General features: G+C 41.2%; 1 protein-coding gene across 2 annotated transcripts in view; it reads left to right on the plus strand.

Annotated features, from left to right (window-relative positions):
• Nucleotides 1-36: 36 nt before the first annotated feature.
• Nucleotides 37-12841, plus strand: part of coro1ca (coronin, actin binding protein, 1Ca) — a 32236-nt gene continuing 19431 nt past the window's right edge. The window contains exon 1 of one of the 2 annotated variants that reach the window (XM_027273320.1): nt 37-472. In XM_027273320.1, coding sequence (XP_027129121.1) covers nt 58-472 — 415 coding nt within the window. In that variant the 5' untranslated portion in view covers nt 37-57. Of the gene's footprint in view, nt 473-1704; nt 1858-12841 lie in introns of those variants that run through there. The other variant, XM_010753979.3, reaches the window with a different exon arrangement.

Raw genomic sequence — 12841 nt, forward strand, 5'->3', positions numbered from 1 at the left:
AAAGCTGATCCACAGTTATCTGGCTCTGCATGCTCAGATGATCAGCCGCCTGTGCGCATGAGAAAGAAGAAGGTGAAGGACTCTACTGCACCAGCTGTGGATATTGGCTCAGTTAAATCAGAGGAAAGTCTCCAGGTCACAGCAGACATGAAGCAGGATCTCTGTGTGACACTTAACACAGAAAATATGACTCCAGATCAACCTGATAACAAACTTGTCAAAGAGAGCGATGGCAGTGTATCAGAGAGAGATGAATCCCAAAGCACTCCCAAATCTAGGCCTGTCTCTGAACTCATAAAGGAGACCATTCAACTGCATGAAAAGCTGCAGCACCAGGACCGGCCAAAGCCAGCTGAAGTCAAGTCTGACGAGCAGGGTCAGTCTGTGAAGGTGGCACAGATGAAGGCGGCTTTCGACTCAGCTCAGAAATCCCCGGACAAGGCAGTCGAGAGGAAGCCATCGATGCGGAAAGGTAAGGGTCAAATCTATACTACAGTATCAAAGTTTAGAAACTGTGAATAGTGCAGAACAATAACAGGTAAATAAATCATTTGTTATTGAAAAGAGCCAATGAACCAATGAAGTCTGCTTTCCTGGTCCATGAACCAGGAGAATCTGTGCTGCCAGATTAACCACAAACACTTGCATCAAGCCTCATCTATACGACTGAAGGAGGGGCAAAGAAAAAATAAATTGGTTGATGGAATACAGCTGTTTTCTTCTGTCAAAAGTCTGCATCACTCCGGATTTGTGAAATACCGCCATCTTGTGGCCCTGTAATACACCTGTGGTACATTGTGTTCTTCTGGAAATATATTTTTAATATCATGGAATGACACCTAGAGCAGGAATATTGCACAAGCATGTTGTATTGTTTCACTGCCTATCACAACCTGTACATTATAAGTTGTTATTTATGGACATTAGAGGCAGCTTCATAAAAAAAAAATGTAAGTGGATGAAGGACAAAACACAGGTGAACTGACACACTCACCAGCTACACTCCTCTGGTTTCCAAGCCAAATCCTTCCAGAAAAGAAGATACATACCTCCTGTTAATTGATAAATAAACTGTAAAATGATGATGCTTTTCTAAATTATATAATTATAAAATAACAGGAAGTTGATGATAAATAGGTGGCTTATAGATAAAATAAGATAACAGGAATACCACAATAATACTACAGGAGATTAAAATGCCATAAAAGCGACATACACGTATGTTTACATCCTTATATTTTGTATATCTTTGAATTTATTCCCACGTACTCACTCACAAATGCAAATAAACACATAAAAACAATAAATATTTTGAATATTATGGCTCAATTAGTTGCTTCTAAATGCTGAGTGGATGCACCTCCACATAGAAGAAGAAGCCGCCTGTTACTTGATGAATAAATTGTAAGCAGAATTATGCTTTTCTAAATAATATGATTATAAAATAATAGGAAGATGGTGATGAATAGATGGCATATAGATAAAATAAGATAACAGGAATATCACAATAACATCACAGATGATTAAAACGCCATAAAAACACACAATTACTGGTGATTTTCTGTCACTGGAAAACCTGAAGACAGAAGGAGCTCTAGTCCCTGTTATCCAATAAAGGTGTCTCTGATTGGCTCCCGGAGCTGTCTGTCAAACAGAGGCTGATCCACTTAGAGCTCGCCAAGCCAAAGGAGGGGGCGGGGCTAGCGACAGAGTGGGGAAAGAGCACACAGAGCGAGCGAGCGGTGTCAGCATCACGGCAGCGGCTCCGGCAGAGGGAGGACTCAAAAGTGGGATACGCGTTGGGCTGTGTTATATCGTTTGGCTTTCGGGAACACTTTAATTTTTCTCCTTCAGAAGGTAGGTTAAAGATTACGTGATATATTCAGACTCTATATTCTATCTATTTTTCTCGGGGCTTTTTTTTAAAATCGGCTCCAACGGTTCAAACGTTTTCTCCACCAACTGCCATCCAGACGGGAAAGTGCACGCGCTAGCTAAAATGAATCGGGATAGACTGAACCGTGGCCTTCAGTGGCGGTTAGCTGACAATGCCAAAAAAAAAAAAGTTTTTTAAACGATACCTTTTAAAAAAAATAGCTGTTTTCAACTGAGGGGTTTTGTCCGCGATGTAAAATGTGCCGTTGGACGTTATTCAGCGGGGTGGGGTAGCTTTAGCCATAGTGCGGCAGGAAAACTTATCTCCGAAACGACAGATCCACATACACGGAGGTGCAAGGCAGCACAACCGCGCCCTGGCCTTTGGCATCCTGATTGTTTAATATAACTAGACTCTTCACGGCTGAACAATAGGCTCAAGACAGGACACATATCCAAGAATTAACTCTTTCATTTACTGAAGCAATCGATATTTTTTTTCTCTTTGATTTTTTTTAATTTTTTTAACCCAATAGCTAATATTCATCCAGATGCCAGCTTCAGATTTGACCCACTAACACACTGCTATGGATAATAGGTGTTTTGATAGCATCCATGCGAAACTACAAATGGAGTTACAAATGTGTCCCTCCATCAGCTCAGTTTGTTTGACCATAACACGTGGAGAATGGTTGGTATGAAATTATGCAGACAACCAACCTCAACCTCCTCTAGTAGTTTGTTACAGTCAGTGAAAGTAGACATGGATGTCTTGTATTGAGTCATTAGTATCATGTTAGACAGATGTTCTTTTAATTATGCCCCTTTCATAGATAGATAGATAGATAGATAGATAGATAGATAGATAGATAGATAGATAGATACTTTATTGATCCTGAGGGAAATTCAAGCTTCCAGTAGCAGCATCAGATGAAAATGAACCGATAACATGGTAAGCATACATTAAAATGAATCTATAAGATAAATCTAGATTTAAATTAAACCTGTGTTTTTATCTTCACAAATAGAAAGCTATATAAAAAGAAGAAATGGAACTACAAATAGATAATTAAAAAAAAAACTATATAGAGTTAAATTAGGCTGTAGATAATGAATCCAGGTCACAGCATACAGCAGGGGTAGTAGGAATAGAGTAGCAAGGGTCAAATTGAGATGGGCTACCAACCTAAACATACTTTATTTGGTTTGCATATTAATGACAGGGTCATTTAATCTTGGAGTGTGTTTTTTTTAGTCAACCATCAGTCAGACAGGAAATCAGCAAACATTTATATACCTGGAGGTACAGCGTATTTGGCAGTTTTGGTTGATAAAATGACTCCTTTATCTAGTTAATTGATTATTTGTACTATGAATTCAACTCACCCTTATAATTTGACCTATTTCTGCCTAAGAGGTGCAAGTAATGTGATACTCAAATACCAATACCGCTCCAGGAAAGCGGTATACTGAAAATTGATCCATAACTGAAGGTTGTATGGAGACCTTGTCGTAAATGGTCTCTCCAGTAAAACCTTAGTGGCTGTGTGTTGACCCAAGTAGTCCTTTGTGTGACCCCCCCCCCCCTATCATCTGTCCCTGCGCCATCACTGGCTCATTTGCTTGCTCATGACAATAGGGCAGATTGATTTGTAATGACCGTGGTTAGTGTGCCAAAAGGGCAGCATGATTTGCATATCTGGCCCCTGTTTTGAACTGGGTTATTCAGCTTCCGCGTGTATTTAGCTTCCCTTGCCGAGACCCGTTGTGGGATGCAGAGCAGGTGAAGGCTGGCAGAGCGACCTTCAGGGTCAACAGTCAGCGGTGCTACAGCTGTGTTTGGACTTGTTAACCATTCCAGACGCATCAAGCTCCGCTGGTTGCACTGCAGTACAAGGTCTTTAGAAGTGCGTAACACGCCGTCCTATGGCTTTGGCTGAGAGAGGAAGTGGGTCAGGAAGCAGAGGGAAACTAAGCATGAGATGTGAGGGAGTCTTGGTTCCTATCGACTGCAGCAAGGCGTGCTGGTGTGGGCTGTGGTGTAGTGTGGAGTGCATTTTAAGTTAACATTTTAAAGAGCAGGAAGATTTATATCCAGTATCTTATCTATTACATCTAATTCATCAGTGTTGATGGAGGTCATCTCAAGTCACTGTAGGGATTTAGGTAGAAACTTGTGTGTTACATAGAACGTATGATATACCTCGTGTTAAAGTCAGTTCTCATATCAGTCTGCTGGAATAATCAGTACTCGGTAAAAGAAGCTTAATATTTGGTCATCGGTTTGGCCTCTGTATCTCAGTTGGACTCAAAGATTGCATTCTTTGAACATGTCTGACATACCTCAGTTTGTGTCCAGTCCTGTCTGTACTAGATTGCTATCTGAGCGCACACTTTCTCTGCCAGAAACTCTCCAAATGACAAGCCACAGCTTGAAAATTCAACTATTTAAATGCATGGTTTGTGTACTGTGTTTGTTCCTGGCACACCTGCTAGTTTATTAGTGTTTGTTTGTTTGTTTGTTTGTTTGGACTAGCCTGATAATTAAAGGGGTCGCATGCCTAAATCTGTGCCTCTAATTGCAGAAAATAGACATGATGACAGTGAATGTTCTACGTTTAATAAGCCACAATTAAGTATGTTACATATATAGATCTAAATAGTTGTTTATCTCAGCTTGTTAGATGTGTATTATCTTCTATAATCTTCTCTTCTGTATTATTGAACTTTTAGGAACAAGTTTGCTTGTTTTGCTTGTAATCTATATCAAAGATGACGTTCAAATGTTCTTTCAGCTTCGTATCTTAGCAAATCCAGCAGATGCACATTAACTGACTGACTAATACTATTTCTTCCATTGGTCTTTCCCACCACAGCTGACAACATCTGTTGAAATGGAGCAGTGGTTTGCACATTTCTCATTGGGGGAGGGGGAAGTTGCTGATCAGGAAGAGGAAGGGATATGCTTTGTACTCTCAGGCTATAATATTTAGGAGTTGGCTTTAAAGAACAATGGGCAGGGGATTGTGAACGTGTCCTCTTGTTGCATTGATCACCTGTCAGGAAAGGTGCAAGTGAGAACTTAGGTACTGGTTATATATTCAGTTTGTGCTGCTGTAGTTAGAAAAGTAACCATGTGCAAGCGGTCATAAAAACTAGAGCTGTTCCTGTCGTGAGTAATTTTACAAGATTTTAAAGTGGTTTCTTTCAAATCTTGACTTTAAGCAGGATAAGCAGTTTTAAGTCTCACAGCACCAACATTAATAAAGAGTTAGCTGGAATACAATTTAAAGCACGGTCGGCATCACACTAAGCATACATTTTTGGCACATCTATGGTTCCTAGTCTGTTTTTCCTCCTCTGGAATGAGGAAGTTGGCACAACCTCATCACTTGACTTCTGGTGTTTAAAATCTGCAGTCAAGATGTCTGACACGCTACGCGCTGTTGATAAACGTACACACAATGTCTTATGTGTCACAGACTTAGGTCACTTTGCTTGTCTGTCTGCAGATCTCATTTCCAAATACAAACGCATACGACGGCATTCCTTGAAACACTGGTGCATAATATATTGTTTCCCGGTAGTATTTAAATCGAGCAGTGCAAAGGCTACATGGTCACGTGGGTTGGAAAGAGGTGAAAAATCAGCACCTTATCTCATTGTTGCAAAAAACAAAACAAAAAAGAAACGCTGGAATGTAGCTGGAATCTGATTACAATGGTGGTCCGTGGCCTTGGTTACAGGAAGGGGATTTAGGTGGCGTCTCATGCGGTCTTGGTGACAAAAGGCCAAAGGCAGCCAGTGTATGAAGAGCACTGAGGCGATATCACTGGTGTGTGAGTGTGTGTGAGTAGTGGCAGAGAGGGGTGGCATGGGAAGTGTGGGAAAGAAAAGTGTGTGACCATTATGGCTGTGAAGTTACATTATGAAACTTTCTGTATGTGTATTGTCGGCTTATTACCTTACAATTTGTTGGATGGACCCGGAGAGTGACTCCCTAGATGACGCTGGCAGTCACATTGCAGGGAAGTCGACAATAACGACAATGATTAAATGAACCAACAAACAAAGGAATTGCAAAACCAAACATGTAGCAGATAAGACCTGTTGGGAAACCCAGCCGAGCCTTGTTTTATTTGCTGATTGCATATATCCACTGAGAGCTTTCTGCATGCCGGTGACCTCACCTCTAGACCACGTGCCATTTTTAATATAAATGGCTCAAGATGAGACAAATATTGAGGCAACAGACTAACACTGGAATACGCTTCTGTTTTGCAGCCCAAAGATGCGTATTGTTTTAAGTGTTATTGCACATGCGGCAGCCACTATGTTTGTATATTTCACTAGTGTGGGAAGTTGTGTGGTAGTTACGACTTCTGTTGTCTCTGGATGCACCGTGTAAGGACTTTTTTTGGTGCCTTGTCAAGCTCAATCTGTTGTGAGAAATAAGTGTGTGTTCTGTCAACCTAACGCGACGTCACCCACACCCATAGGTTTGTGGACAAGCCTCGAGTTTGGAGTTATAGATGTTGCCACATCATAGTTTTCAGGAGCCAGAAATGACTATATTTGGATGAGATTGAGGAGCCAGTGGGTGATGTACTGCGAGTTGGGCTGTGCTTAGTTTTGACTCAAGCAGGAAAAAATGGCATCCTGCCTGGTTATAAACATCATTCAATAGTATTGAAGGTATCAAAGGAATAAAAAAACAAATCTACAATCAGATTTTGAGTGACTTCCAGTAATTGCACACTAAAGTATAGATTTCTTTTTTTCATATTAATATTGTTTAAAATTGTGGTATCATTTCAACGTGACACTGCAATAACAGGATCTTGATTAATATTTGATCAGCACTGCCTAGTTTGAGTTTAATAGTCACTGACAATATAAATAATGGACGGTGCATGCATGACGTCACCCGTAGGTGTCTGAAGAGCCGTTTTGAAGCTCAAAATATGTGGCTATAGCCATGTGTTGGCAGTCCTTCCTTCTCTGCCTCTCATTTAATCTAAATATCGTCAAAGACATGGATCATCAGTGGACCCGAGGCGAGCCAAATGCCAGAGTGCTCAAGCAAGCCATCTGTAACGGCACCTAACTGTCAATCAAAGCGCTGTTAATTCTGCATAACTTTAAGCCTTAATATAATTTGAACAAATAAATATTCACCCTGACATTTGGGGAACTGCAGTTTTTGGCACTTACGTATGCTTCACTTTACAGACCTAGAAGCTCTGTTCACTTATTATACTGTCAATGGTCAATACCCCTTCAGGGTAACAACCTCAGGAAGAACAGTTGAAGTTTCCTAAATATTTACAGTAGGCATGTTTAAAGATAAGTAGAAATGTTTTTTTGCACATGAAATATACATCCTCATACTGTTACTTCTGTGTTGTGGAGGCTGTTTAGACTTTGTTATAATTCTGCTCCAAGTCTGTTGCCCCTCCCTGTCCTACATCAGCTCATCCTGATTTGTGCCTGGGATTTCCATGTTATGTCACGTCTCTCTCACCAAACACACAATGAAACACTGAGTATCACGGACAGCTTTGCACCCCAGCAACCAGGTGGTGAAAAGATAGAAAGGCGGTCTATACAGTTTTGTATCACAAACATAGTTCACTCTTATTCTTTTGAATAAGCCATCATGTTTGGGTGTCACAGAGTAATAGGCAGCGAGTTTTAATCCTGGTTAGGCTGGTTATCTGCCGTAGCTAAGAGCAGGTAAGCAGTTTAGTAAATCTCATCCTCATCCAGACTCCTGGAGCTGAAGCCAGAGTTTCGTCTTCTGGCATCTCTGTAAACAACAATTTCATTTCCTACCTCTGTCTTTCTTTTCAGGGTGTGGCGATAATATGCAACAATATTATTGCCCGTCACTCTTTCAATGAGAAACCAGTTGGAGTACAAGTAGCTGTTGACAGACTGGGGGTGGCCACATTTGAGTTTGAATGTGGCAGGGATAGGCAGCATTCACTGTCAGGATGTGACATAATCTTACATGTTTATGCACATGCTCCAAAATCTATACACAGTTGCTTTCCAAAGGGTGGACGTCTGATGACTCAGTAAGCACAAAGCACCAGAGGAAATGTAGATTTTCCCGGACGATGGTCACGTGCAAGTTTCAGTGATCTTAGTTCTCAATTTCTTATTGAGATCCATCATAGATCAAGTGAAAGATACAGGGCTTGTTTTTCCAGGAATAACAAATATTATAGGAATGACAGTCTGGCACACACCAAACATGAGCCCTCATTAAGCTTTTTTTATTTTTATAACCTGTTTGTTGTTGTTTATTATGTTTTTTTGCAGTCTTAATGTCAGAACAAAACAATTTCCCTTTGGTTAATTGAAGGCAACCGTGTGTACTGTGACTTTAAGGTAAGGATAACAGGGAACAAGCTAAAATTATTCCAAATCACCCCCCTTTTCAACCCCAAAATTTGTTTTTGTAGTCTTAAAGTATTGTTAGAATAATGTATAGAGTTGCCATGAGAGTCACGTTTCCTCAGCAGATTTGTCAGATGTAAATGGAGTTAAGGAATGCAAAGAGGGATGCTAAAAACTGTGTCACACTGGTCCCATTTCCTGTTTGTCATATCCTCAGGCTGTGAGGTCCTCCTTCTGTCTCTGCACATCAGGGTCTGCTCTGCTGGCTCAGGACGCAGCAGGGTACATAGCTCTCCTTTCATCTGATTTGCCCAACAGATACTTGAGGTCTTTTCGCTAGAATTAGGGCCGGATCAGTGAGCTGTAAATCTCAGGAGACTGTCACTGAGTAGCATGGCGTTGCCCTAAGGTGTGTCTCGATCTTTCTCTGGCAAATGTCTGCGACTGTGAGACTGGTGCCAACCTTTTACTTCCTCAGCACGGCCCCCACTGTCATTGTTGCTTGCAAATGTCAGCCATGATCACGATGACAGTAATTTTGGGGAAGGCGTGTAGGTCGTAAAAACCTGATTTATTAAATAACTGATTGGATTTATTATTGACTCTTTTTAAAGTAACAATATGTTACATGTTAAATAACTAAAATAATGAACATGAATGTGAAAGTTTTTACATGTCAAAGACATATGCTAACCAGCTAGCCTGCTCCCATCTTGTCTCATAATACCGCTTTGTACCTTAAGAGGCTATAGTGAATCACTGTTACATCCAGTATGGCCTCAGTCCAGCAACATCGTGATGGTGGACCCCACTGTACCCCAGCTCAGGACATGGGAAATGCAAACCAACTGATGCCCAATCTCTCTTGCTTTGTATCTTTCCTGTCCCCACCTGAACCCGCTGTGTCTTTGTCGTCCTCTGAGTCGAATCCCTGGTCAGAGTCGCTATAAATCATCTTGGTACTATATTCCCAAACTACCCTCTGTCGGTCTCTGAGACGGTGTTCGTTCCTTGTTTGGCTCCCCTCTGGCATTTCTCCCCTGTGTCCCCCCTTTTGTAAACACCAACACTACCCCTGGTGCACTAAACTCCCAGTCCCAGGTAGTTTCATCTACTGTGACTGCTAGCTGCACGGCTAACTGAGCTAGTTAAGTAATAACAGCAACAGTTGGTGCTTACTCTGGTGATATGCTGCCCCCTGTTTGTTTGGAGTTCGACAGATGGCCAATTCTTAGATAGTGCACCTTAATTTATCTCCATCAATTATAAGTCTTTCTGTTTTTATGAATTTGTTTTTTGTCCACTTGACAGACACTTTATCATAGATGTTTCCTTTGTGTTGACAATGACCGTGTTCAGTATTCAGTTCCTGGTCTCTCTGTGGTATCCACAGATGTATAACAGGAAGTTGGCCATTTGAATAAGGCCTTTGCTTCAGCTGTGGCAATACACCTTGGTCCAGCTGTTACTTTGCTTCACTAAAACTAAAGGTGTCAGGACAACTCTGCTAGTCAGTGATCCATAATACATCCATTTTTGGAGCAGTTTTATGCTTCACTGGTAACTAAACGGTCTACTAAAAGTTAGTGCCCAATCACCTCTTTATATGACTTCTTGTATCAGACTCAGCTTGTCAGCTGCAGGTGAATGATGATCTTGCAAAAGGGTGTTTGGCATTTGCAGATGGTGCAGATAGGATCTATCTTTCTTATCTTTTCCAGTAAAGGAGGTGAGATTTGTTTGGAGGATATTCTGCTTCGGAGGCTCAACACAAGCCCTGCCATGTTGTAGCTCAAAGATCCTGAAGTTGTCAGCATTTCAGCTTGGGTATGATTCGAGTCCTAGTCCAGTAATTAGGTTATGTGCAGGTACAATGCTCCTGACATAAATTAAGTGGGTGACATATGAGAAATTCCCCAATTCTGTAAAAATAAATGATTGCCCAGCAAAAATCGACCTCAGTGTGAATTGTTGTTAAATTTAACCACAGTAGGCAATAAAAATGTTAACTTCCTGAAAAGGACCGTCAGGTTACACTTCTACCATATGACACCAAGATCCAGTGTTGACTAATCAGCTGCAACCCCACCCAGTCTGTTCTGACCTATACGCTGATATAGCCCAACCATCTCTCCATAAAAGTTTAATATCCAGGGTCTGCAGTCGTGTTTATCCAAGATGAGTTGTGCAGTTTTGGTGGTGATGCACAGAAGTAATTGATGTTTTTTTTTCTGTGACTATGGCATCATATTGGGACAGATCTAGCTCTGATTTGTCTGTTTTTTTACAACAGTATCACGTCATATTGAACATTTCCTGCTATTTGTAGAGCTAAAGGATAATGTGACTGGGGATCTTTGTGCAGGCCCAGACTGCCCTCAAGAATGCAGTGATTGTTTTGTCTAGGCTTGTCACACTATCGTGGCGATAAAACAACACATCTTATAAAGCTCTCCTGCATAAAACAATGTACTATTCTGCTGTGAATTAACAGAGCCAAGAGCAGCAGGGTAGTTTCACAGCTTGCTCTGCATTTGCGTGGTTAAAGCGGTGTCCTCGTGAAACGTTACTGCACCTGACGTGATGGGTTGCCCCTTTTACCACCACAGAAAGATGTGGTGGTTGTTTGGAAAGTCCACACATTTCCCCGTAATAGTCTAAAATCACTTCACATTTCAGGCGAGAAATAGACCATGTAGTCATGCTTAATTTTTTATCTACAGTTCCCCCTTAAGGTTCAGTAGTTAAGAGGCAGCTTGTCTGTGCTTGGCGAAAACACCAAATACAGCTTTGCTTGTTATCGTCATCTAAACCTCTTCTCATAGTTTGCTGATTGGTCTGGCTTCCAGCTGCTCAGCGCAGTCCATTGTCAGTGAATGTTTTCCAGACTAAAATCATGAGAGAAACCTGAGCTAATTAAATTTTGTCTGCTTTTGCAAGGCAAGGGGTAATTCCAAACGTGAGGACATAACCAAGTCCAACAGTTGTTTGCAGTTTGACGTTTTATAAGTAACCTCTTAAGACATTAGTTTGCAGTTTTACTATTGTATTGTGTTTCTTTCCTGGGTTGGTATTTCCCTGATGTTGCTAAGCAGCATGTCTGTGTTACTAAACATGTCTTGGAGACAAATTGCAGCCAACCAAACACCCATGCATTTGCCAGTGGCATGAAGTGAATATTTGCTCCACTTTTTCCTCTTTTACCTTCAACAGAACAACGTCTCTCACTACTGGATGTTTAGTTTACAGTCACCCTGACCTGTTGTAGACAAGACTAAGCATTATACATAGCATAAAGAGCAGCCATTAGACACTTAGCATGATGCAGACCGACAGGGAGAGGAATCACAAGGCACTCAAACCCTTGATGGATACCCAGAGGTCAGCATTGATGATGGGAATAGCAAGGACATTGATTAGCCAGTTGCCATCTTTATTATGAGTGCTGGCACATTGCCACATTCTCAGTCTATCTCATCCAGTTACAACTCTAAAATATTGTTTCAACTTCTCACATCTTAGCCCCACTTCAGTATACTGTAGCTAAAACATACTAGAAGTGATCATATACATCTCTTTATTTTCTGCCTATTAAAGTGCTGATGAACTGGCAGTGGCCTCGTAAGTCAGTTATTGCTTTGCTCTCCATTTTTTTCCACTGCTTCCCCTTTTAGGAAAGAGCACTCGCTCAAAGCCAAGAGAGCATATGGTTCCATTAGACAACCAGTAGGGACTAACTCTAATTGACCACTTGCAGTGGCCAACAATTAGCCTGTCAAACACTCAACAATTTAAGATAAATTCAACTTTCTTCCACTCCCCACTATGTTAATTGTTTATCTCCAGTATAGACATTGATCTTTGATTGTACAAGGGGGTTGTTCAGCACACTGGAAGTCACACAAAGCCAAATTCATGTCTGTCTGGGTGATGTCTAACAAGCCTATGTGCCAAACCTGTTTGGTCTCGTTAACTGTAGTAATTATAATTAACCAGGAGAATCACTAGATTGTTTAAATAACCAGAAGCTTTTCTATTTTTTACTGTGTGTGGTCGCATGTCCTTCATTGGTCCCAGTTGAATGAGATGTGGCCATCTGCATCATCCCTTCCAGGAAGCATGGAGGATCTTGATTTCGAGGGGCCCAGCATTGGCGTATTGTAAGATGTGAATGTAAAGAGCAGACTACAGTCTACCCGAGGGCATTCACGCCACCGTGTCTAACTTGTCTAATGGTACACACAGTCCATCATTTTGGATTGCTGGTGTTTTTACAGAGTGTACATGTCTGACAGTCAGCACTGATGCTGCCCTGTGTATGTCAACAGGACAGTTACATAAGCTCAAAAATGATCGTGCATATTGTAAAGATTGACTATATTGTAACCAAGCGTCAATCTCCATGGCTGGGACGTGAAGCCAATGGCTACAGAACGAGTCAAGTCTCCATAAGTCCCCATGTTAAAACGTCCAACTTCACAGCAGAAATAAACATGTTTACAGCCTGGTTTAAAAAACGTATGGGTGAGGTCACGCATACATGGTCCATTCTTTATACAGT

This window comes from Larimichthys crocea, chromosome III (genome assembly GCF_000972845.2).
Source record: "Larimichthys crocea isolate SSNF chromosome III, L_crocea_2.0, whole genome shotgun sequence".
Lineage (NCBI taxonomy): Eukaryota > Metazoa > Chordata > Actinopteri > Sciaenidae > Larimichthys > Larimichthys crocea.